General features: G+C 39.8%; 2 protein-coding genes across 2 annotated transcripts; one reads left to right on the top strand and one right to left on the bottom strand.

Annotated features, from left to right (window-relative positions):
• On the top strand, positions 1-19249 carry si:ch211-166a6.5 (clustered mitochondria protein homolog). The gene is made up of 26 exons (XM_017468416.3): positions 1-197; positions 4331-4434; positions 4954-5125; positions 7542-7673; positions 7921-8075; positions 8383-8537; positions 8612-8734; positions 10264-10393; positions 10503-10595; positions 10753-11438; positions 11781-11854; positions 12004-12108; positions 12196-12296; positions 12499-12651; positions 12793-12855; positions 12949-13184; positions 13300-13384; positions 16475-16628; positions 16705-16844; positions 16956-17036; positions 17158-17283; positions 17396-17505; positions 17640-17733; positions 17903-18031; positions 18116-18189; positions 18274-19249. Exons 1-26 carry the CDS (start codon positions 152-154, stop codon positions 18668-18670), a joined length of 3918 nt encoding a protein of 1305 aa, XP_017323905.1. The 5' UTR covers positions 1-151; the 3' UTR covers positions 18671-19249.
• Positions 18757-24848, bottom strand: srrd (SRR1 domain containing). Its single transcript, XM_017468417.2, has 7 exons — positions 24526-24848; positions 23563-23603; positions 23270-23427; positions 23083-23181; positions 22053-22204; positions 21645-21690; positions 18757-18975 (listed from the first exon to the last, which is right to left on the bottom strand). Exons 1-7 carry the CDS (start codon positions 24672-24674, stop codon positions 18778-18780), a joined length of 843 nt encoding a protein of 280 aa, XP_017323906.1. The 5' UTR covers positions 24675-24848; the 3' UTR covers positions 18757-18777.
• Between the last annotated feature and the right edge of the window lie 357 nt (positions 24849-25205).

The raw sequence follows: 25205 nt of genomic DNA, 5'->3' as shown, positions 1-25205 counted from the left end.
GACGGAAAATCTTTTTTTAAAAAGTTTAAGCACGTTCACACCTGACAGCTCGCGCACAGCCACGCTAGGAACAAGGATTGGAGGAAGAAGGTTAACGCTTCCGAATTAACTCGACAAGACAAAGTGAGAGGAAAACAGACCAAAGGGCAGAATGAGAGACTCGGCAAAAAAAGGAAGCGGAGAGCAGAGACAGATGGGTAAGAACAGCCTTGGAGTTTGTTTGACGTCCCTGTTTTCCATCTCTAATTTCTGTGAAAGACAACTAACATTTTCCCTTTTTTTCTTTCTTCTCCCCCTCCCCCTCCCCTCTTTGCTCATTCCTCCCCATTCTTGGACTTTTATACTGTTGAATGTAAAAGTGCTTCTGTGGGGAAACATTTGATTTAAAGCTGGGCAGAAATCTGTGCCTCTTTAATACACAAAACTACCTTCTTTCTTTCTTTCTTTCTTTCTTTTTTTTTTTTCCAAAAAAAAAAAAAAAGAGTAATATGAATAAAACAGACGGTGCACGGTCATTGAGCTTGGATGCACTCTATATCCTCTCTGCTGGTTGGATCCCAAAGTTCCTGTTCTCGCGAATGAACAAGTCACACACTCCTGGGCTTTCCCTTCTTTAACACACCCACCTGGAACCAGCAAGCAAGTTTGAAACATGGAGTGGCAGTGCTGCTGTTGCATCATCTACTGATGAGCAGGACAGTGTTGCATTTGCAAGATATCTTATTTGTTCCTTGCTCATCATGAACGTCTACACAACAATATAACTAGTGGCCACATACTGGCTCTGTGGTTATTGCCTCAACTCTAGGGATGGCATTTTCTTATTTTGGTGACACTCGTGTAGCCAACCCAACTAATCTCGACTAAGGGAGGACTTATTAATGATCTGATTAGTAAAGCAAGAACAACAACAAAATGTGCAGGGGCCCTTCAGGACACAGGTGGTGACTTACTGCTGCTGAGAGGTAATGGAAGTATAAACCACCTTGTTATAATTTATTAAGGATTTCTTGTTTTGGGGGGGGGTGACTCTACCACGGTCATAAACGTCCTTTCAACATGCCACTTTTACTACTACCTTAATGGAGATCATATTGGCATGGAGCCAAAATGCTTTACAAATTCAAACGTGTAGTCTTGTTAGAAGACGTATTGAAGAGAAGGGCTTGTACTTCTGTATCCTGTGTATTTGAATGATTCTCCAGTTCTTGGACCAGTTTCAACCTGACAATCCCTAGCCAATAATCACCAGAGAGTAATTTCTGCTCCCCAACCAAGCTTAGATGCCCCGGGGGTCTTTGTGATCAAACGTGACGGTTTCTTTCCTATAGGCAGATTTGCTAACAGGCAAGCTTACACAAAATCAAGCTGGGTCTTGTTTTATTTTTCTCAGAGATTTAAAATGAAGCTTAAAGCAGAACCATTAACACTGAGAGACTCGCATGTAGGGCAGTGCAATAAATTGTATTCTGGCTGTTTGCACACTGCTTGTTCACAGTAGTTTGCACCAGATGTCCTTTTTTTTCCTTTCTTTTTTTTTCTTTTCTTTTTTCTTTGTTGACAGTATATATTTTTTGCTGGTTTCATACTGCTGTGATTTTGAAACACACCAAATTGTTTGCATATGTGTTTTTTTATAGTAATTGGCAAGGTTTGCTTTGATGGCAATTGGTATTTGTTGTTTTACCTCTGCAGGTAATTAACCAATTAACTAATAATGCGCTAATATTACTAATGCATGCACTTATACAGGTATATTTAAAGACATTTCTAAAATGGCAGTACCCATGATTTAAGGTCATTAACAAAGTAACAATTTTTTTTTCTCATTTCTATTGTTTATTGAGATGATAAAACTTTCCTTAAAATGTATTTAAATCATCTGATGGAAAAGAGTTATATGTGTTGATCTACATGTGCTCAAAAAATAAATACATCCTCTTCTTCTTTGTCATATCTTACATTTTTGTCATTAATGCGACAATGCTGGCATGTCATAGCCTGTGCATCCTTCTCTGTGCTGATTGGGCAGCAACAACTTCCACAACACATTCAAATGATATTAGAATGGAAAAATTTATGTTGAAAATAAAACTGACCTTACTGCTGTTATGAATGCTTTGATGTCCCTTTCACATCATTTTGGTGCAGACCATCATAAAACCATGTTTTCATCAGTGCACGTGAACCAGGGTTCACCTGGATAAGGACTAAGTCACAGCAGAAAGGTTGCCTGCTACACTTGCTTGTACAGTAGACAGAGAGGCCAGTCGTTGACCTGTGCGTCCTGTCCCAGTGGGGTTTCTGGATTTGCCAGTGAGAGCCACAGTTAACAAGAAGTTGATATGGCACACCACTTCTGGGTGCAGATCCCACTTTGCGTCTGTTATATGCACTGACATGACAGTTTGTTCACTGCAACATTGTGAAGTCCCAGTAGGTGAGTTACTGTTAGTGAGGCTAACCAAATGTGTTACCCACCTGAGGAGCTGTCGTGCAAGGCAGAGGGAGCTATCCGACCTTGTGTTGCCTTAGTGCTTGATATATGATTGCCATTACATTGACCACAGAGCCCAACATCTCCAAACAGTTAAAAGAAATTTGAGGACTTGATACTGTCCAGCTATTTGATGTTCTGATTTTACACCCCACACAGCCCCTGTGTCCCTGTGACATCCCAGCTGGTGAGGGAGGCATCTGTTGTAACTATCTCTCTCCAGTGGGGCACCTCTCAAAAGCGGCCTCCTCTCATGAGAAAAGCTGTGATTCTAGAGCATGTTACTCTCTTTGAGACAAAGGTGCATCTTTGTCTGTGGTATTTGAGGTCTAAACACAGTCTGATAACATACTTCTGATAGTTCTAGCAGACTCCAGGAAACTACCAATGCAGCTGCAGTCAGTGGTCCTAGCATCCTCAACAGGCTTGGTTACTGTGCAAAGTAACCTGCCTGAATTTGTGGGGTGAGCACAGTAATATCTCCCACATATTAGGGTGACTGCATAGCTAGCATTCTCAATGAATCAAGCTTCTTACTGGTGAATTGTGACCTGTTCAAGGGAAGATACAAGAAAGATGGAGGGCAACCCAACTTGTGTATGTGTTAGTGGTGAACAGGCATCATATAGCAAGGGCTATATGCTATAAGAGCTATATGCTATATAAGTCTAGCTAGGCTAGCCGCCTGTATTAGGGCTACAAGTTGCTACATGTGAAAAAACTAAGCCAAGGGAAGCTGCACCTAGAGAGGGATTGAGAGGTGAGTGCCGTACTTAACAACATAATAGGTTGTAGCTAACTCATGGACAAGTCAGGTGTGATGGATAAAAAGGCTAGCAAGCTAACAAAAGAACACAGCTCAAGGTAGTAGCCACAGTATTCTGAAATGACACCAAAATGTATAATGCACTCACCACAGCTGTGAAGAAATTCTAGATGATGGGAGCCTATCACCAGTTTTGGAGGACAGTGTACCTGTAACTCTGACCGTTATCACAAAATGTACTGCAGATAGCTCCGAGGTGGAAAGAAGAAACGGAAATTATGGCTACATGACGATATTTAATATAAAAAATTACTTTATACAGTAAAAATATATATATATTTTTAATTATCAAGCAAAAGCAAATTGAATATGGGCAAATTTAACAAATTTCTTATGAGATTATTCTAAATCGAATATTGGATTGTTCAGCCTGTTTTTAATAATTTAATAATCAGCTTAATATTTAATAAAGATATTGTTTAATAGTCATATATTTAGTTTATATCAATCATAGAAATAATAGATACATTTGACTATATTCAAGATATTTTCACTTGCTAAGTCTTTGTTTTTTGCAGTACAGTCATCTGCTTTAAAGGTTTGTGTAATTTGTCTCTTGTGTAATTTTGATTGTATGTGATGGGTGGAGGCACGTTTTAAGATTGAATTGACAAGACAAGGCTTATTTTCCTTGGATACAACTTTTCTGTATTGATTATTCACATTTGTGTCATTAGATATGAGTCAGTTAGAAACTTCCACCTTGGCACCTCTCTGGATGAGGTCACAGTGATATGCACATGCACTATTAAGTGTGAATTCCAGCATGAGCGTTCTCATCACAGCTCCACTGCCACTTAGCAGATATGTATCTGATCTAGCACCGATGGGTTGATTTCCAGTTGGGAAAGATTGTCTTTTAATGCTCACACAGGAATGAAAAAAAATAAATGACACACATTTGTGGAAAATTATTGCAAATGCCCCACTTTTTAATATGAATATATGGTAGCTTAAATGTGCCCAAATGTGACAAGTGTAGTCATGTCCATTATTTCACTCTACAGATAATTCAGCCAATGGAAAACGATCTGGAGGATTGGGGAAGGAGGATGATGGCTCATATACTGTGAAGATCCAAGGAGCAGGAGTGGATGCTTTTGAGCTAACGGTGAGACTGTGCGTCAGAGAGATATCCAGAGACAAACAAGATATTTGTTATCGCCATCCCAATAGTTTCATCCCATCAAGTAGTTGAATAAATCCAGTGTTCATATATAATGTTTATATCCATTACACTTACTTAAATCTCAGCTTAGACACTACTTATTACTCAAAATACACTATCTAAAACACTGTTTTTGGAAATTGTTGGCTGATCTTTGAAATGTATTGAAATCTGCAACTTGCGCCTTCTCTACGCTTTGAACGTATTTGATACTTGAACGTTGTAGTACTTTAATGGTCTTCTAATAGTATAAATTAGTACAGTACATTCTACAGTACTTTTCAATGCTTTCTGTGAATATTTATTTATTGGAAGTGTATTAGAGATCAGTAATCTTGTTTGGGAAACGTGTTTTTATTTTTTTATTATTATTATTATTTTTTTAAAAAGTAAAAATTAACTGCAGAAAGAAAAACAGGTCCTTTTGAAATTTTGGACACTACTATGTGATTGTCTGTGCAGGTTCCTGGGTTCTGTCTGGTTCAGGATGCAGTAATAACAATTCTTAATAGAGAAGAAGTGGCTCCTCGAACATCCCTTGCTCTCTCTTTGTCTGGTGCAAGCCTAGACCCCTTTGCTGAGCTCCAGAGTGTCAAAGGCTTCAAAGCAGGAGTTACACTCAGATTAATAGAAGGCAAGTAGTCAATTCCATCAGCATGGCCCATGATGGATTATTTTTCTTTTGTGAATCATTTTCAGTAAAATTGGCCATTGCTTTCATTTAAAGGCAGTGCATATAAACTCGCTGCAACAATTGCCTGTGATACAGGCTCATATGATCTTGCATACACCAGCAAACACAGTGTGTTCAGAATTAGCACTCTCACTAATGCTGAAACAGTGTTCTCATCATGTGGCATCAGCACAATGCATAAAATCATGCAGATACAGGTCAAGAGCTTCACTTAATATTCACATCAACCATCAGAACGAAGAAAAAGTATGATCTCTGTGACTTTAACAGAGGTTGGCAAGTGGCAAGGTTGTTTGTGCAAGATGGGCTGGTTTGAGTATTTCATGAGCTGCTGATCTCCTGGAAATTTCACACACAGTAGCCTCTAGAGTTTACAGAGAATGGCCTGGGGAAGCACAAAATATCTATTGTGCAAAGGGCCTGAAACACCTTGTTGATGAAAGAGATCAGAGGGGAATGACCAGACCGTTTTGATCTGACGGTAACTCAAATAATCACTCTTCACAACCGTGGTGAGCAGAAAAGCATCTCAGAATGCACAACACATCAGTTACACATGACGGTTGTAAAGAGTGACTATAAGAGTTATTTTATTTTATATAGCTCAAATCAATCTGGCCATTTTCCTCTGGCCTCTCATCAACAAGGTGTGTCCACCCACAGAACTGTCGCGCAATGCTTTTATTTTTTCGTACCATTCTGTGTAAACTCCAGAGACTTGTGTGTGTGAAATTCCCAGGAGATTAGCAGTTTCTGAAATATTCAAATCAGGCCATCTGATACCAACAACCATGCCACTAGGGCTGCAAGAACTAATCGATTAAAATCAATAGTAATCAATAATTAAAATAACTGACAATGAATTTCATTATGGATTAGATGGGTCTGTGATGTCACTGTGGATAACCCCATCAGTGACGTCGCTTCACAATGGTGAAACATTTCTATGAATAAAACACATCTGAAAAACAGCGGATGTGACTGAGCTGCTGCTGTGGGACAAGTGCACGATCCAGGTAGTCCAAAACATGAGAACATTTTGTATTAAGCTCTTCAAACAAACTTGTAAGTGTATTAACGTGGCTTGTCGTGTTAGATGCTGCAACAGATGCGTGTGCTGTTTAATGTGTTCCAGACATGTTTTCTTCAGTGCAGAAATGACATTTTTATATCTATATAATATATAAAATGACCTTTATATCTGTAATCGTTAGAAATTCATGCCAGTATTTCCATTTTACATAAAGACTCGTCCTGACAGCAAGTGAGTCTCCATTAAACTTCACTGAATGAGCGTGAGTCCACGCATGCGCGGCAATCAAAAAATAATAACTCTGAATAAATATTCATTTTGATTAAATCTGTTGTTTGATGCTATATTTATAAACAAAAGTAATTCTGTTTATTTTTTTATTTTTATGAGAGCAGTAACTGTAATGGGGTTGTAACGTAATTGTATATAAATGTAAAGATGCGTCATACATTTGCAGAATAAAAGAACATGTTACTGTGTTCAGATGAGTGAATGTGTGTTACTGCAGAACATTTAACCTCTTACCAGTTAACACTTAGTTTGTTCTTTTTGTTTTTCTTTTTAAATTATTTTATTTATTTATTTTTTTAGCATTTTTAATATAGTGATTTAACTTCTGCTTTAAAGCTTGTGGACAATCAGTTGTTTTTTTGTTGTCAAAATGTAATGTTAACCTACATAGAATCCACATTTAATCCAAATTTATCAAAGAAATAATTGTCAGATTAGTTGATTATCAAAATAATCGTTAGTTGCAGCCCTACATGCCTCTATCAATGCCACAGAGATCACACATTTTCTTCATTCCGATGTTTGATGTGAACATTAAATGTATCTTACCTGTATCCGCATGATTTTTTGCATTGTGCTGCTGCCACACGATTGGTTGATTTAGATAACTCCATGATGTGCAGGTGTACAGGTGTTTCTAATAAAGTGGATGGCGAGTGTACATCACGCATAGCAAGTCACTTTGATAAGTCTGACAATCTCCGTGCTGTTTACTCATTTGAATGAGTATTTGAAATCAAGCTTTTCAGTTAAAGTATGATGACCGTAATCTAATCCCACAATTAATGATCTACTTAGATGAAAGAAAAAGCAAATTTGACTCATAGTTGTCAAATGCAGTTCACAAATCATGTTTGGAGCCATGCGTGACTGTAGGGAAAGAACTGAATTTCAGTGAATAATAGCCACACCTATATTCATGTACCAGCAGTGATCATTATGTTGTCATTAAAGGGTGTGTAAATCTTACAACTTGATGGTGCCTGTCCTGACCTAACCTTTCATGTCTGCTTTTGTGTGTATGTGTTACAGAGCCCTACTCTCCCCGGTCGGCTCAAGCTCACCTGGCTCGTGTGCAGGAGCTGCTGAGTGCTCCTAGTCCCCAGGATGCCTTGAGAGAGGGCAGATCCCCTAGTATACTAAATGCACTCACACACACAGCCGGTAAGGGGAAAATGGGTTGTGTTTCTACAGTAAATTCTTAAATAAATAACCTTGATGTTCCCAGTGCATCTCCATACCTCCAGATGCATGCATGCATGCGTGCAAGCTCTATGGAAATGAGCGCATTGTTGCAAATTGATGCAATATGTACTGGATCTCCTGTTAACTACATACTGGTTTATCAAAATTAACTGTGCTGTAGTCCATTTAGCATTGTTAAATGTGTGTCCGTGTGTTTGTGTTTCAGATGTCCCTTCTACTAGTCACTCATCAAAGGGAAAGAGAGCGAACAATAAGACTGATCAGACAAGCGAAACTCCTTTACCTCCTGATTACATCCTACCTGGGGCTACAGAGCGCCCCCCTCTGGCCACCTTATTGCCCAGTAGCACATACCCTGAGGTACGTGGAGCGCACACACATGCATGCACGCACCAAATCGTATGTATGTGTGTATATTATATTATATTATATTATATTATATTATATTATATTATATTATATTATATTATATTATATTATATTATATTATATTATATTATATTATATTATATTATATTATATTATATTATATTATATTATATCTCTCAGATGTATTCCAGCAGCAAAAATGAAACCTTTGTAATTTGTACACTCTTACACACTAGGTTTGAGGTGAAGCGAATGTATATTGCATAGATGACCATGATATTGATGCCCTTCATGATAGGTTCCCAATTGCCTGCTGGATCTGTCACTTAGCTCTTGGAACCCCCCACCTGGCTCCAGGAAACTGCAGGGTGACTATATGTACATTAGTGTCCAAACACTGGAGGGAAAGCACTATGACATTACATCATCTCCTCGAGGGTTCTACCAGAACAGGTGAGGGCAGGGTTAACCCTAACTTCACCCTGGTCAGCTACACTCCTTCTCACTGTTTGTCTATTTTATTTCAGGTCGACTGTGAATGTTTTTGACCCACGTCCTGCCTTGTCCTCTCCAGTGTGTCATTGCCTGACTGACCTTCTGTCTCAACTCAGTCCACAGTTTAAGCATAACTTCAGTATACTCCGACACAGGTAATCCATAAATGTACAAAACTCTTAGTCTGTTCATTACTTGGCTATAGATGTCCCTTTGACCATCTGTATGATTATATTATACCAGTTCAAATGTAGGATTTATTTAAAACACTTAATACACCTACAGACCTGCCAAAGTACAGTGTTATCATGCAAAAATGTCACACACCCCCCTATAAATGGAGAATGATTTGAATTCATTAATATGAAATAAAATAAACCTATCAGTAGGAGTTTGACTTGGCTGTCAGTAGACAAGTATGCAGCTAACATCAGCTAGCTATCTAATTCGGTCAGGATTGTGGGCCTCCTTGGCCTCCTTCCACATGAATGCCAGGACCCAAGGTTTCCTAGCAGAAAGAGCATCACACTGCCTCCGCCAGCTTGTCTTCTTCCCATAATGCATCCTGGTGCCATCTCTTACCCAGGTAAGCTGGCCGTCCACATGATGTATAAAAAAAAAAAACCTGATTAATCAGACCAGGCCACCTCCTTCCATTGCTTCATGGTCCACTTCTGATGCCACACAGTTTTGGCTGTGGACAGAGGTCAGCATGGGCAATCTGACTGGTCTGCAGCAAGCTGTCACTGTGTGACACTTTTCTATCATAACCAGCATTAATGTTTTCAGCTATTCATGCTACAGTAGCTCTTCTGTGGGATCAGATCAGACAGGCTAGCCTTTGCTCCCCTCATGCATCACTGAGCCTTGGGTGCCCAAGACCCTGTCATCAGTTCACCAGTTGTCCTTCCATGGACTACATTTAGTAGGTACTACCCACTATATACCAGGAACACCCCATAAGACTTATAATTTTGTAGATGTTGTGACCCAGTCTTCTAGTCCTCTCAATTTGTCCCTTGTCAGATCCTTATGCTTACCCTTTTTTCCTGCTTCCAACACGCAACTTGAAGAACTGACTGTTCACTTGCTGCCTTATTTATCCCAGCCTTGACAGGTGCCATCGTAATGAGATAACTCTGCATTGCAAAAAGACTTATGACTGCGGAAGTCTATCTTGGACTTCTTGGCTTGGTTTTTGGTCGGACATGCACTGTGAATTGTGGAAACTTGTACACACACTGGTGTGTGCCTTTTTTTAAAATCATGTCTAATCAATTGAATTTGCCACAGGTGGACTCCAGTCAAGGTTTAAAGGCATCTCAAGATAAACAAACAGGATGCTCCAGAGCTTAATTTGGAGTACCTTAGACCAGGGTCTGAATAATTTATCTAAACGAGACATTTGATTTTTAATAAACTTGCAACAATTTTCTAAAAACATGTTTTGGTTTGCCAGAATAAATTATTGCAGATTAATGGCAAAAAAATGAAATGTATTTTAAATTACAATAAAATAAACTTAAACAGTGAAGGGGTCTGATTCCAAACCCACTATATCCCAAAGTAATTTTGTAAATGTTTTTCTTTATTCCTTTTTCTTGAAAAATTGTTGCATTGTATTATTTCCAAAGCAGAACTGAAAAACGGTGAATGAGATTAAATGTGTATCTTTCTACCTCAGGCCTACTCTGTCAACAGAAGAGTTTATGTCCACCCCTTACCGTACTATGAGCTGGTTGGGAGGTTCGGCTCTCTATTCTCACAAAACCAATAGCTGTAGACTTGGTTTGGACCAGGGCTTTAACACTCAGGTATTTGCCCTTCAATCTGTCTCTTTTCCCCAATTATTTCCAAATTGCATGTCTGTTCTATCCATCAGATTCAATCATTTATACATTGTTGCTCGCTGTGTGTGTACAGGCTCCAGACTGGAATGAGGAAATGCAGACGGCTAGAGATCTACCACAGACCACCTTAGAAGAGAGACTCCAAAGAGAAAAAGCCTTACTACAGGTCTACACCCTTTAAAAGCCAATTAGTTCATACAATCAGTTCCTTTAAATCAGCACACATTTACATATACTATACTCGACGTACCTGTCTAACACCTCGGCCTTTATTTATCTATCTATCTATCAATTAATTAATTAATTTATTTTTATCCCTACAGGTCAATAGTGCCTTTGCATGGGCTGTGGCCCAGGCTGCTGAAAGAGTGATTGATGGCTTTGTTGATCCAATTAATGGCTCTAATGAAGCCCCAGCTTTCCTGTGGGGTGGCCTGTTTATGAACATTGGTGGACCTGGAGAAGATTGGTTGGGTGGCGAACGCGGTCGAAGGGCAGCACAGAGACTTGAACTACAAGCCATACAGGCCTACAGTGATTTAGATGGAGACCTACAAGCGCTTCATACTCTCCCTACTGCTCTAACCGACTACCGAGGCCTTCGTCTTTGTGCCCAAGGTCTGGCACCCGGCCTTCAGTCTCAGGATCAGTCTGGGGTCTCTACTGGCCTCCTGTATAGCCTCAATACTGGGCCTTTAGAGAACCCAGCACGAAGGAAGCTCTTGCAGCTGTTAGCTCAGTCAGCCAAGGCCCTTGGCCTGCAGAGGAATGCAGTAGTGGGCCCCACTGGCTATCAGGTGGCGCTGTTCACCTCCATGGATGCTCAGGGACTGTTGGGAGCAGATGGCCGTTATTACATACTTGATGTTTTCCGTACAGCCCCTGCTGATGCCAACTTCTACTTGGCAGAAGGTGAAGAAGAGGTGATAGACGGCAGCCTTCCCAGGCGTTTCCCTCATGGACTATGCCGTCTACGGCCAGAGCTAGTCAAGGCTTTCGTGCAGCACAAGTAAGCATCAATGAGTCTTTATTGGTTACAGCACAGTGAAATACTTTTCTTCGCATACCCCAGCATGCCAGGAAGTTGGGGTCAGAGCGCAGGGTCAGCCATGATACAGTGCCCCTGGAGCAGAGATGGTTAAGGGCCTTGCTCAAGGGCCCAACAGTGGCAGCTTGGCAGCGCTGGGGCTTGAACCCTTGACCTTCCGATCAGTAACCCATTGATATTGTGTTTGTGTTAGGTGTATGTACAATAACATATGGATTTTGTTGTTCCATCTTATGGGTTTGTCATAAATTATGTTAGTCTATATGGTCTATTATCATTATTATGCTTATTTTGTTACTTCAGGCATACTGAGTTTACAAAGCTTGTGAGAGAAAAGATGGAGGAGAGCGGCGGCATGGAGGATTGTGTAAAATCGGGTAAGAAAGCAAAATTGGGTTTAAAATTTGTGGTACAGTAAATGGATACTACTACTACTAATAATAATAGTAATAAAAGTAATATCTCAGTCTTTGCATCTTATTCAATACATACCCATGTCTGAACTGAATAAGACTGTAAATAACAGGTGATTCTCGAGGCACAGAAGCAGTGAGAGAAGCCTGCAAAGATGTCGGCTCTATCAGTGACATCATCTTTGAGATGCGCTTTAACCCTAATGTCTTCTCTCCAGGCAAGTACATCATTCCACAACAAAACCACCTTCTTGCACATAAAATAGGCTACCAAACATTAAAATATCTCTTTTCTGTCTCTGCAGGTGTGCAGTTTCCCAAATCGGAGCGTGTTGCTGTGGAATTACAGAAGAGATTACTAAGAGAAGCTGCTGCATTCATTGTCAATGATCAGATACCAGCATTTGTTAGTGTCATGATGTTCACTTTTTTGATGTTCAGGTTTTTGTTTTTAAATCTTTTTATAAATTGCTCATCTGTAGTGTGGCTACAGGTTTTCATTCTAATGATGCATGAGCCCTTTCCAGACACATGCTCTGCAGTTTGTATGTTGTATTGATCTGCGCTCATTCTTGAATATTGATACCATTGTGTGGGCTGATTGGTAGATGGATGACTGTCTACACTGCAATGAGATGCCCATAGATGGAGCTACACTACGACAAGCCCTACATAAGAAAGGCATAAATCTCCGTTATTTGGGTCACTTGATATCCTCCATCAATCAGTCGGATCACAAGGAGCAACTGCGGCACATCACTGTAAGAAACTATCAGTGCTCATAAATTTAACAAAACAAACAAACCCAAAAAAACCAAAATCTTAGTTTTGTAGACTAAATATTTACTGCATTACATTGCCTTATATTGCATCTTCATTCATTTTTTGCTCCTGTCTACTAGAGATTGGCTTATGGAGAGATTGTAGTACGCTGTGCTCGAAGGATCTTCAGTGGCTACATACAGGTATTGCGTTGTTTCTTAATTGACACAAACACCACATATACATTTCAATGTTCTATTTTGGAATGTATAACTTTTTGTCTTCTAATTTTTAAGGGAGTGGAGCTGTCTAGCCTGTCAGCAGCTGCAAGTCACTTCTTCTGCTGCTTATTGGTGCCTCACTTTAGCCCTGCCTCAAACAGTGAGGAGTCTAAAAAACGCTCCAGGAGACGTGGTCATAAAGGTGGAGGAAGTGCTGATAATACTGCATGGGGCTTGCTCACTGGAAATGAACTATGGACCCACATATGCCAGGATGCTCTAGAGACCTATGGTCTTAAAGAGGGACTTGGGTGAGAGAGAGAGAACTTTTTTTTTTTTTCATATTGCCGTTTTCTTATCTTATGCATATTTATGTTGTCGTGTCCCCAGCACTCCTTTGTAAACAAAGTCATGAAATGTTTGCAGATCAAATATTGACCAGCTGGTTGAGCAGTATGGGTTACAGAAGCTATCCTTATTACGAGAGATCTGCTTGAAGACAGGCATACAGGTACTACAGACCTCCATTATGTGTAAATAAACTAGCCTTAGTATTACATATAAAGTCCCAAGTAATTACATGCCAATAAGCCAAAGTCAGTTCAAGACCTTGTTTTGGGCTTGAAACTGCTAGTATTGTCCACTATCCTAATATCATATATATCACATTTACAACTATTTCAGTGCAAATACAATACATCAGTATGTCCCTGGTAAATCTCCACTGTATCTAAAAGACCCTTTGCATTACTTAAGTCTTTGATCATATTTGGTTTACATATGGTAAATGACCAAGTTTAAAAAAAAAAAAAACCTGCAAGGCAGGTAGTTATAAGAAAGCCAGGTGTATTAAATTAATTAGATTGATTGATTAATTTACTAGTAGTGAGGTTTATATTAAGCTAGACAGCATTGTTAGGACATTTGTACAGTCAGATCTTGGCATTGTTGGTTATTTCCACAGATCTAGAAATTGCAGAAAATATGTTGTGGGGAAAAGCCAAGAAGCTTGTTACAAGGTTGCAAAAGCTAACAGCATTACTACATGCTTTATTACTCCACAAAATATACAGGGTGTCCCAAAAGTCTCCATAGATGGGGTAATTGAACAAAATGTAACTTTATTTACAAAACATCCTCTACATGAGCGGTTCTTAGCTTGGGGGTTATAATTAAAACGGTTGATTGACTAGTTTCACGGAGAAGTCACTGACGGACTTTTGGATATCCGTGCACTCAGAATACCGAGAACTTGACTGGTTGACATGGCATTGAAAAACTCTCTTTTATGACCCGATCTAGGTCGGGCTGCCACGTGCACCACATCTACACTACATACACATCTCGCTACAGGGTTGGCGAGACCAGGATTGCGTTTGCTTTGTTTAAATTGAATGAATGAATGAATGAATGAATGAATGAATGAATTAATTAATTAATTACATACACACAGTGGGGGGGGGGGGGGGGGGAGTATCCCCTGCTGATTTTGTACGTTTGCCCACTGGCAAAGAAATGATCATTCTATAATTTTAATGGTAGATTTATTTGAACAGTGAGAGACAGAATAACAACAAAAAAATCCAGAAAAATGCATGTCAAAAATGTTAGAAATTGATTTGCATTTTAATGAGGGAAATATGTATTTGACCCCTCTGCAAAACATGACTTAGTACTTGGTGGCAAAACCGTTGTTGGCAATCACAGAGGTCAGATGTTTCTTGTAGTTGGCCACCAGGTTTGCACACATCTCAGGAGGGATTTTGTCCCACTCCTCTTTGCAGATCTTCTCCAAGTCATTAAGGTTTCGAGGCTGACGTTTGGCAACTCGAACCTTCAGCTCCCTACACAGATTTTCTATGGGATTAAGGTCTGGAGACTGGCTAGGCCACTCCAGGACCTTAATGTGCTTCTTCTTGAGCCACTCCTTTGTTGCCTTGGCCGTGTGTTTTGGGTCATTGTCATGCTGGAATACCCATCCACGACCCATTTTCAATGCCCTGGCTAAGGGAAGGAGGTTCTCACCCAAGATTTGATGGTACATGGCCCCGTCCATCGTCCCTTTTGATGCGGTGAAGTTGTCCTGTCCCCTTAGCAGAAAAACACCCCCAAAGCATAATGTTTCCACCTCCATGTTTGACGGTGGGGATGGTGTTCTTGGGGTCATAGGCAGCATTCCTCCTCCTCCAAACACAGCGAGTTGAGTTGATGCCAAAGAGTTCCATTTTGGTCTCATCTGACCACAACACTTTCACCCAGTTGTCCTCTGAATCATTCAGATGTTCATTGGCAAACTTCAGACGGGCATGTATATGTGCTTTCTTGAGGAAGCTAGTACTGCCCCCTTTAGCAGAAATAACTTCTTGTAGGCGTTTTGCATAATTGTCCACCAGTCTCTGACATCGGCTTGCTTTAATTTTGACCACTCCCCCATGCAATATTCTTTCAGTTGCAAGATGTTTGAGGGTTTTCTTGCACGTACTGCCCGTTTCAAATCCCCCCCACAACATTTCAATGGGATTCAAATCCAGGCTTTGACTAGGCCATTCCATAAACCTCCATTTCTTCTTTTTGAGCCATTCCTTGATTTGTGGGTGTGCTTAGGATCATTATCCTGTTGAAAGGTCCACTTTCGGTTCAACCTTCGGACAGATGGCCTCACATTATCTTCAAGCACTCTTTTGATATTATGAAGAATTCATAGTTGAATCAATGAATGCAAGCTGTCCAGTCCCTGAGGTAGTGAAGCAACCCCAAAACATAACATTTCCACCACCGTGCTTCACAGTTGTTATGAGGTGCTTTTCCTGAAAAGCTGTCTTTGCTCTGTGCCAAACATGTCTGCTGTTACTGTGGCCAAACGACTCTATCTTTTGATTTATCTGTCCAGAGCACATTGTTCCAAAAGGCCTGATCTTTGCCTATATGCTCCTTGGCAAACTGTAGTCTTGCAAAGGTCAATATGTCAAAAATGGCAACAATTTCCATGGGCTGTGCCTCTTTTTTTCATGTGACTGTATATACTTAACAAGGAATAGTGCTAAGAAGAATCTGAAAGCTGCTTATTTGAACAACCAAGGGCATAATATTATGTGACTGCATTCAATGCTGCTATTCATTATTCTTGTATGGTACATTTTGTGCACCATAGGTGCACCAGGGTTAGTGTGTCTATTTTGAAGATTTTACAACCAAATAGAATTTTGCACAGCTCTGCCATCACTGCAGGAACATACGATTTTTAAGCAGGTACATTTGCCTAGGGACCTGATCAGTGCCACTATAATATATGAAAAATAAGATTTTATTATCATTATTAATGGTAATTGTAGTATTAACAATTAGAGAGGGGGGGAAAAAAAAAGTCACAGACCTGAGTATCGCTAGCATTTATTATTGTGTCAAACTATCTCCTAAGTCATGCAAATGAAAAGACGGACTATATGATTACAGAAGTTCCATAGAGCTATCATGGCAGCACTAGTTTAGAATTGACAGTCTAATGTTAATAATAATGTTTAATTGTATATTATTGTATTCCGTGCTCAAGGACATCTAGCAGCAGCTTAATGTCATGTTTTTGTATGTTTGTATCCGGTAGCTTCGGCTCAGAGATTATATCCTCAGCAACCATAGCAAAGCCCCAATTTCTCCAGATGACGTGCTCAATTTTCTACCTGTGGTCAAACACATCACCATGCCAGCAACTGATGCTATGCGGTCCTTTGGTGCAGCCCAAAACAGCCTTCAGAAAGGTTTGCATTTAACAATATTTTCTGTTTAGTGTAATATTAAAATTGTTATTGGTTATTAAAGGCAGTTCTTTGGCAGGGTTGCTGGAGCAGGCATATGAGCAGTTGAAAGAAGCAGCATACCTGTTTGGCCGTGTTTGTGACAGTTTACATCCTGAGGCCTCCCACTGTCTGAGTTTACTGGCTAAAATGGCTTATGTTCAGGGCAACCCTGCTGAGGTAGACATTTGTGCTATATCACCAGTGTGTTTTCCAGCTTGAAGTAACGATAAAAATGACTTGCTTACCTATCTTACTTGCTTAAATTTAACAATATTAATCTCATTTAAGGCTCGCAGTGTACAAATGAAGGTGGTAGTCATCAGTGAGAGGGTGCTGGGCTTTGACCACCCAAATACCATTCAACAATATGTAAGTTATATAATATATGGAAACACTCATTTGAAATGTATACAAAAAGCATTGTGCTGTATGTGTATGCAATATGGAAAAGGTATGATTAGTCATAAAACAGCTTTTGTGCTGCCTCTAGGCTTTGTTGGCAGTGTACGTGTTTGCTGGAGGAGAGACTGCTTTGGCCTTGCGGTGTCTGTATAGAGCTAAATTGCTTATGCTAACAGTACATGGGGAGGATCATCCATATACAGCAGTACTGGATGTGAGTAAAGCACCCATTCCAATAGATAACCATTTACTTTATACCTTAACATCCCTGTCCATTAATCATGCTAGCATCACAGTTAAACCATATGACACAATCTCTCTTGCAGAGTTCTTTGGGCTTAATATTGCAGGGGGAACAGTCCCTGCAGTATCTACAGAACGCACTGAGACTCAATATTACTTTCAGAGGTGCCATGGACCTTACGACTGCCCTAAAGTAAGATGAACTATGTTATCAAGCCAGAGCTAATAAATATGATTGGCATAAAGCTAAAGCTAATAATTTAGGATTAGCAGTGACTCAGACTGTCCGGTTTAAGATTTAAAAAAAATAATAATGTCTCTCTACAGTCACCACCTCTTGGCTCAGAGGATGTGTGTAGCAGGAGATTACAGAGGAGCCATGGCTCAAGAGAAGGAAGCGCACAACATCTTTGAGAAGCAGGTGAGATGTCATGGTTTTGTGCATTTTGGGCTCTCAAACTGGACAACTTTGAACTGAGAAGAAGGAATTTTATGGAACCCCTCCTAAAACACATTTTTGATATGGCACAGCAAAACTGTGCATAAGAATTTAACGTTACAGTATGACTTTTTGGTGTTTGTGTGTCTAGTGTGGTGACAATCACCCGCAGACTAAATGCAGTTCGGACTTCTTGAATGCTGTCACCCAGCAAGCAGTGCGTGTGGAACGGTCCATACGACAGGGAGGGGCAGAGCTCACAGACTTGAGCACACCTGAGGTATGTATGAGATCGCAGAAAAATTCACTGACAATGTGCTGATTGTCAGTTCTGTGTAATGATCTATTAACCATCTTTATTCAGAATCTGGTTCCCTCTCTCGAGACTACCCAGGAGCAGGTAGCTCTTGTAAATGGCATCCTGAAGACCTCATACAGGTAAGGCAGACTTCAAAGACTTGATGTGAATGGCTGTTACATAGCCCAGACTGGGCTGCTCTTAACTCATTGATACTATTTCAGCATGAGGCTGCTGGAATTCAAAGAGAAATTGAAACAGAGAAGAGCTTGTGAGGAAGTGGAGAATGCCAAAGCAAACTCCAGTGAAGTCAATAATGTTGAGGAAGCTGCATCCAGTGAGAAGCAGAATGAAGAGGTGATTGATGGAAATGCCAAGATTCAGCCAGAAAACCCTGACCATTCCCAAATGAATGGGGAATTTGAGTCTCGCACACAAAATGGAGAATGTGCAACAACTGCACCTGATGAAGATGGTAAATCATCCATACTTTCAACAAAGAGTCAATCACTGTCAGAAGAGATCATTACAGCAACCAACACCGAACCAGCTTTAGCAAATGGAGAATGCAACGCTGTTGATGAAGTAATGCTTGTGGAGAAAGAGACCCCAAAGAATTGACATCTACAGGGTCAGAGATTGCAAACAGACAGTCAGAGACAAAGACTGATAACTTTGTGGGAGAGGGACAAACACACACACACATGTTTTAAGCACACTTATTAGCTTTATTTTGGTTCTTTGACTCTCTGGATGATCTCCAGATCTTGGCAGTGCTCATACTGGGGCTCTGAAGGCTCATCCCACATTGATTTTGGGAGTTGATGAAGCTTGTTCAGAGGAAACCGGATTAGGGCGGTATCATTAAACACGTCTAGGAAACGCTGTGAGCAGGGCAGGCTTGTCTCCTCACACACATTTGTTACCTTAATCACAACATTGTCAAGGGCTGCAACTTAAAAGGGCAAGCACAAACATGTCCCTATTGTCTAATTATATTACACAACTGCAACTACTAATTTCATATCTCCACAACTTCACTCACGTTTTTTTCTTTATTATGGACATTTATAACGATCCTGAAGACATTTGCAAATAAACACCATTCTTTTAAATGTGCTTCTTTTATTAAATGTATTAAATTTACCAAGTCTTCAGCTGACTATATATGGTTTCCAAAATAAAGAACAGTTTAAACCAGTTTCTGTGTTTTAGTCCCTGTGGTACATGGGCATAGGAACCATGGGGGCTCCCTATCCCCCCCACTTTTTTCTAAGCTCAAATTTTAGTTTGCATTAGCTGCCTGTCTCTGAGGATTTCTTAGTTGGACAGTCTCCAAATGAATGAATTCTGCAACTTTTAGAAAAGTAATTCAATAAAATGAACTTGTGCTATAATAAGCGCAGGGGTCAGACTCAAGTAGCTAGGGCTTGCTGAACCGTTTGCCTGTTCCCAAGCTAGAAGATAGCAAAGCGTCAGTCACTGCAAGGTAACAAGCAAAACCTGGTATGTATTTGAGAGCTGGCGTCTCTTAAGCAATGAAAGCAGAATGAATTCCTTTGGAGATGACTAATATTGCGTGACCATCTGCGGGGAATAAAACCTCATGCAGATGCTCTTGAGCACACTAACGTATAGATGAAAGATTTACCACGTTGTATTTGAGGTAGGATATTGTAGCTATTTCAGTGCATGTAATTGCTAATGATTGTTTGCTTGTTTTGATTGACAATTTTGTTGTGGAAATAATTAATTAGTCTATGAAACAAATGTCATATATGCACAAGTTTGCAAGCACACCAAAATTTGTGTGTAGTCATTGCTACATATCCATAAGCAATTTAATGGTAATGTTAGTCAAAATATTTAAACAGATGAGCATCCTATAATATTTTAAGAGGACAGAGGAGGATGAACAGCAGATTATAGGAGTAGAAAAGACAGCGGAGGATGAACTTGTATTGAGAGCTACCAATTGGCCAGCTAGTTCACGTTACCCTGTGTTGGATATTTGGGACGGGGGTGCCATAGTGTGAGCTATGAGTTGGAGACTATTTTCTGTCATGATTTTGGAAAACGTCCCCTTGGTAAGGCAGTGAAGCTGCATCAAAAACTGCCACCGTAGGTCACATTGTCATACCAGCAAGAAAACTGGACAATGGACTGCTTTTTTTTCTATAGCAAAATACCCTCCAACTACAGATATAATATAATAGGGCTGCAACTAGTGATTATTTTCATAATTGATTAGTTGCACATTATTCCTGTTACTTTTGATCATAATGTTTTAATTAGACATTACAGATCTTACTTGCGCTCCCACTGTGCATCACTGTGTATACACCACGTGTGAGGAGCAACGTGGCCTCGTTACTAACAGATCACTTCCGTTATAATAAACGACAGAAGTTACACTGCAAGCATGCAAATACAAAATAATGACAATAAACTTAAATTAAATTAAACTTTTTAAGCCCCAGTTTCCCCGACCCCTTGTACAAAGTGGAGCATTTTGGATACAAACATACGTTTGTGCTTGTGCATCACTGTTGTGCTTCTTCATGGTGTTTAATATAAAATGCCCCCCTGCCTTAGAGGACTTGGAGGTCGCACACTTTCTTCCTCTGTCTGATTTTGACTGAGGTCATGTTGGTAGTAAAAGGTAACACAAACAGTAAACTGAAGAAAGTCACTGACTCTGGGTCTCTGCTAAAGCTAGCGGCATCATATTACGTGCGTATGACGTCATGTGCCACCGACTAGAACTTATACATCGACTTATACTTCCGGTTAGTAAAAAAACCCACTAGTGTTCCATTTGAGACAACACTACCTTTCTAAAATTCATACACGTCATTTGGGACACAACTTTAGTATTTACTCTCTGATGTGTGTTTTCGGAACAGAAGTAACGTAATGAGTAAACACACCCTGTGCAGACCAACTAATCAATAATGAAATTCATTGACAACGATTTTCATAATCGATTATCATCAATTAGTTGTTGCAGCTCTAATATACAGGTATATATAACTCAGAGCAGTACCTCCAACTCATACTCATAGAAACAGCAATCCTTAAAGGATGGCCCCACGTCTCAACATGTACTGTGGCTAGCTACATTAACTAGCATCTGTTCTTAATGATTATAGTAGCTAGTGTTTTAAATGAACAATTTTGTTTGGAGTAATACTAATGAATAACTTGAGCTTCATTCAGTGACATACATCAGAACTCCTATCTCCATATTTTGTCATTTTTATTTTTTTTTCATAAATCAATGCTATTGGTCACCCTTTACATCTGTCTGTGTTTTACGATTTAAACAATGAAAAGTATTAAAAGATCTTGTGACTAAATCTCCCTTCCCCAGTCTGAGTATTCTCAACCTTGTCTCACTGCAAATACCCTCTTACAACCACACTAATTAGTACAATCGATTCCCAAAAGTTATTAGAAATGAGCGTTTAAGTGCTTTATTCATTTATAAAAAAATAAATATATATATTTTCTAGGGAGCATGCCCCCAAACCCCCTAGCATTTCACACCCCTGCAGTGGTATAATTTGTCCATCTACTCAACTTTTAAGGATACATCTGAAAGAAATCTGTAGTCTCTTTCAAGCTCCCTCTGAAGCATCCTAGAAAACATACAAATGATTAAAACAGTACATTTTGAGGCATTCAAATATAGTTGTTTTTTTTTAAAGAATTTAACAATAAGAATCTCTTACTTCATGACACTCTGAAGAATAAATCAGACCATACTAAACGTGTTTAAATATTGTCTCGTTACCATCTTTTCTTGTTTATGTGACTGATGTGTTTGCAATATGGTGTCAGTCTTAAAATAAGAAAATATTTGAGCTAATCTACAAAAAGTATCACTGTTCCAAGATGCTGGCGTTGTCTGCTGACTGGCTGCTAGTGTACAAAATTATTCATTTCTGGGCTTGCTATACATTCAATCTCTGAATTTGGCTGGTGGGTAAGTGCCACATACCTCTCCTGAATGCCAAGAAAACTGTTGCCAATAATGGTGACCTTTGGCAGGATCTGAGGACTCCAGTTTTTCCACAACAGATTGTTGTACAGAGCTTTTCCACAATGCATCAAGTAGAAGAGGGTGGGGTGGCATACTGCTCGCTTCCCTTCCTGACAAAAGAAACTTACTTTAGAACAACATGTCATAGTGTAAAGGGGCATACGTTTTTAAAATCAGACAAAGCTTAGACTTGGTCCAAATTTTCACTGCACATTCAAAAACTAGACCTGGCCCAAATAGAAGCTAACGACACTTGGAGCTCTAGTCTAGTAATTACATCATTTTGGCAGGTAATGACATCTTCATATCACAGTGTTTAGACTATTGTTGAGCTGAACATGGAGGAGGAGGAGCTTGGAAAAATACTTTCTTCCTTTGTCCAACTGGCCTTTGGGCTAACCAGCTTATATGGGCGTCCAACACTTCGTAGTCCCTAATCAATGTGGCTCAAGGTCCCTTTCCAGAACCTTCAAACTAACTGTTCCTCAGTGGTGGAATGAACTTCCAACCTCAATCTGGACCACAGAATCTGTTGCTATTTTCAAAAAACAGCTAAAGACCCACCTCTTCCGTGAGCACTTAACTAACCCCTAAAATGCCAACCCTACATTATTTAATTTTAAAAAAAAAAAATCCATTTACTCTGGCTCTTACACATCTACTCTGCGCACTTTGCTTCTGTAGAACTCAATTATAAATCTTGCATGATAGCACTACTTGCATTGTTCTCCGCTTGACATATCACTTTGCTTTTATTTCCTAATTTTTAAGTTGCTTTGAGTAAAAGCGTCGGCTAAATGAATAAATGTAACATAGTGCCTGCATCTCCTTAACGTTCCAGAGCCCCCCCCCCCTCCCATTTTAAAACAATAAAATCTCTTCTTAAAAGACAATTCTAGTCCAATCCTAAAGCAGTATTAGGTTTTGTCAGTAATCTTAAACAGGTACCACTGCAAAAGGCTATGTTGCTGGGTGTGTTATCATATACCTCATTTTCAATCAGCACAGCAAAGCCCAATTCTCTGAGGGTTTCACATTCTGACACCGTAAACACAGGGTCATACAGGCTACACCAGCCAACATGAATCTGATAGACAGGAAATGAAGGTTTACCATTAGCTTTTCATTTCTATTTAAAATAAAAATTTAGTTTACAGAATTGATAGTAAACTCACCTGCAATGCCTCCAACAGCAGCAGCAACATAGCAAGCTGATATCTAGCAGACACACAGGAGGAGAAGTTGCCCAGGCCGTAACATATACACTCCATAATGCAATCAGTTCCTTCCACTGTTTTATCTACAGTCTCAGCCAGGCAGCCAGAAAAGATCTCTAAGACAAAACATGAGACAAGTGAGACAGGACAGAAAACACGTAACAATTTATTGATAATGTACAGAAGACATCAGACATTCGCTGACTGTCTCTTTGGGACTTGTATGAAATGTGTATGTGAAACTCAATCACCTTTCCATTCTGGCCAGAAGTCTTCACACTTCAGCTCATTGCTGCAAGAGCAAGAGAAGTAAATGTACACAGCCCAACTTCTAAACCCTAAAAGTATGAGGATTCTGCCTACAGGCTGATGTCTTATCTACAGCAGAGCTCAAAAGTTCTCATATATGAAAACTAGCTAGCTTTTGTCTTTAAGGTATTTTTGTACACCACAGGTAAAATGGTGGAAGTTAAGATATTAATAGTGGTTTATCTATATTAATAGATAGTTTCTCATCCTTATCTGATGAGAAAATGTTAGATAAAATTAAGCATCGAATAATGTGTATGCCCACCCTTTGTCCTTATAACTGCCACCAGTGCCTGCATATCCTCTGAGGAGCTTTATAATACGCCCGTCTTTTGTTTTTAACTTCTTGAAATTCTAAATAAGTTGTAAAATAGATGTAGAAGAAAGTATCCAGCACACTTTTCAGTTAGTCACTTTGCATTTCATAAAATCTTTTTAAATATTTATTAATCACAAATCTGAACCATAAATGTGTCAAATGCAGTAGCATCCCTGCATTCATGTTATAGTGCCTGCTTTGTCTATGCGTCATTTAAAAGTGTCTTATCCATTTATTCTGCTAAATTTCCTAATATACTGGAGCACATACAGCACATTCAATAGTAAGAGTGCACCAGTCATTTCCTATCATGCTCGCTCTCGCTCTCTCTGTCACACATTCAATAGTAAGAGTGCACCAGTCATTTCCTGTCATGCTCGCTCTCGCTCTCTCTGTCACACACGCACACACACAGACACACACACAGACAGACAGACAGACAGACAGAGACAGAGAGGGAGCTTTATTTAAGGGAAGGTCAAAGAAAGGGTTTATAAACAAATCGCGTCAACGAAAATACCTGGTGCACATAAGCTAACCGATCACTAATTGGAACTGAGCCTTTTACTGTTCTTTCTTTTCTTACATCGCCTCTGTTATTCTGCGTTTGTCCCGTTCACGGTCCACAGACTCGGGGGCTTGTGTCTTTTCCAACTGAGACAGTTTTCCTTTGCGGGCTCCTCCTCTGCCGCGCCGTACAGACTTCCACTCACTGCTGTCCGCCATTAACGCCATGCACTCATCGAGCACGACTGTCCATCAACATCCTGCATTATTTTCTCCTGCGAGTCTGGACAACGTTATAAATCATGCTGCCAAAGCGCATAGACTAATCGGTGTAGAAACCACATTCCATCTCCCATGCTTGCCTGGCTGTGGTGTTACATTTTAATCGTTCCGACCTAAACTTTTTTTTTTTAAATATAGTTCCTAGCTTCGACGTTTATATAACGTAAAGACTTCACACAAATAAATGCTATTATTGCACTCTGAGCTACAAATGAATGAGCTATAAATGAACAATTTTTTCCTCTTATGCACAGCGTCCACATGATTTTATGTGCAATTTTGCACGTCATGGCACCATCTACAGGTGCGTGGTTGTAAGTCCCCAAGCAGTCCTGGACCTTTCTAATGTAGAATGGAAAATGTAAATAAACAAACTTCCCCTTCGAAGTCAGAGTTGACATGGCCCGAGTCTCACAGTCCACCAGGTGGCGCTCGGAACATTCCTCACGTGTAGTAGTGGGAAGTTCGGATCATTTT

Source organism: Ictalurus punctatus, chromosome 5 (assembly GCF_001660625.3).
Source record: "Ictalurus punctatus breed USDA103 chromosome 5, Coco_2.0, whole genome shotgun sequence".
Lineage (NCBI taxonomy): Eukaryota > Metazoa > Chordata > Actinopteri > Siluriformes > Ictaluridae > Ictalurus > Ictalurus punctatus.
The sequence above is the reverse complement of the archived record's forward strand: the minus strand, read 5'-3'. Positions and strand labels throughout refer to the sequence as shown.

Coding starts and splice junctions, on each gene's coding strand:
- si:ch211-166a6.5 (XM_017468416.3), top strand. CDS start 152: ATGAGAGACTCGGCAAAAAAAGGAAGCGGAGAGCAGAGACAGATGG. Junction 198..4,330: donor CGGAGAGCAGAGACAGATGG/GTAAGAACAGCC, acceptor TTCACTCTACAG/ATAATTCAGCCAATGGAAAA. Junction 5,126..7,541: donor TACACTCAGATTAATAGAAG/GCAAGTAGTCAA, acceptor TATGTGTTACAG/AGCCCTACTCTCCCCGGTCG.
- srrd (XM_017468417.2), bottom strand. CDS start 24,674: ATGGCGTTAATGGCGGACAGCAGTGAGTGGAAGTCTGTACGGCGCGGC. Junction 23,428..23,562: donor CTTCTGGCCAGAATGGAAAG/GTGATTGAGTTT, acceptor GTTTTGTCTTAG/AGATCTTTTCTGGCTGCCTG. Junction 18,976..21,644: donor ACTACAGATTTCTTTCAGAT/GTATCCTTAAAA, acceptor GTTGTGATTAAG/GTAACAAATGTGTGTGAGGA.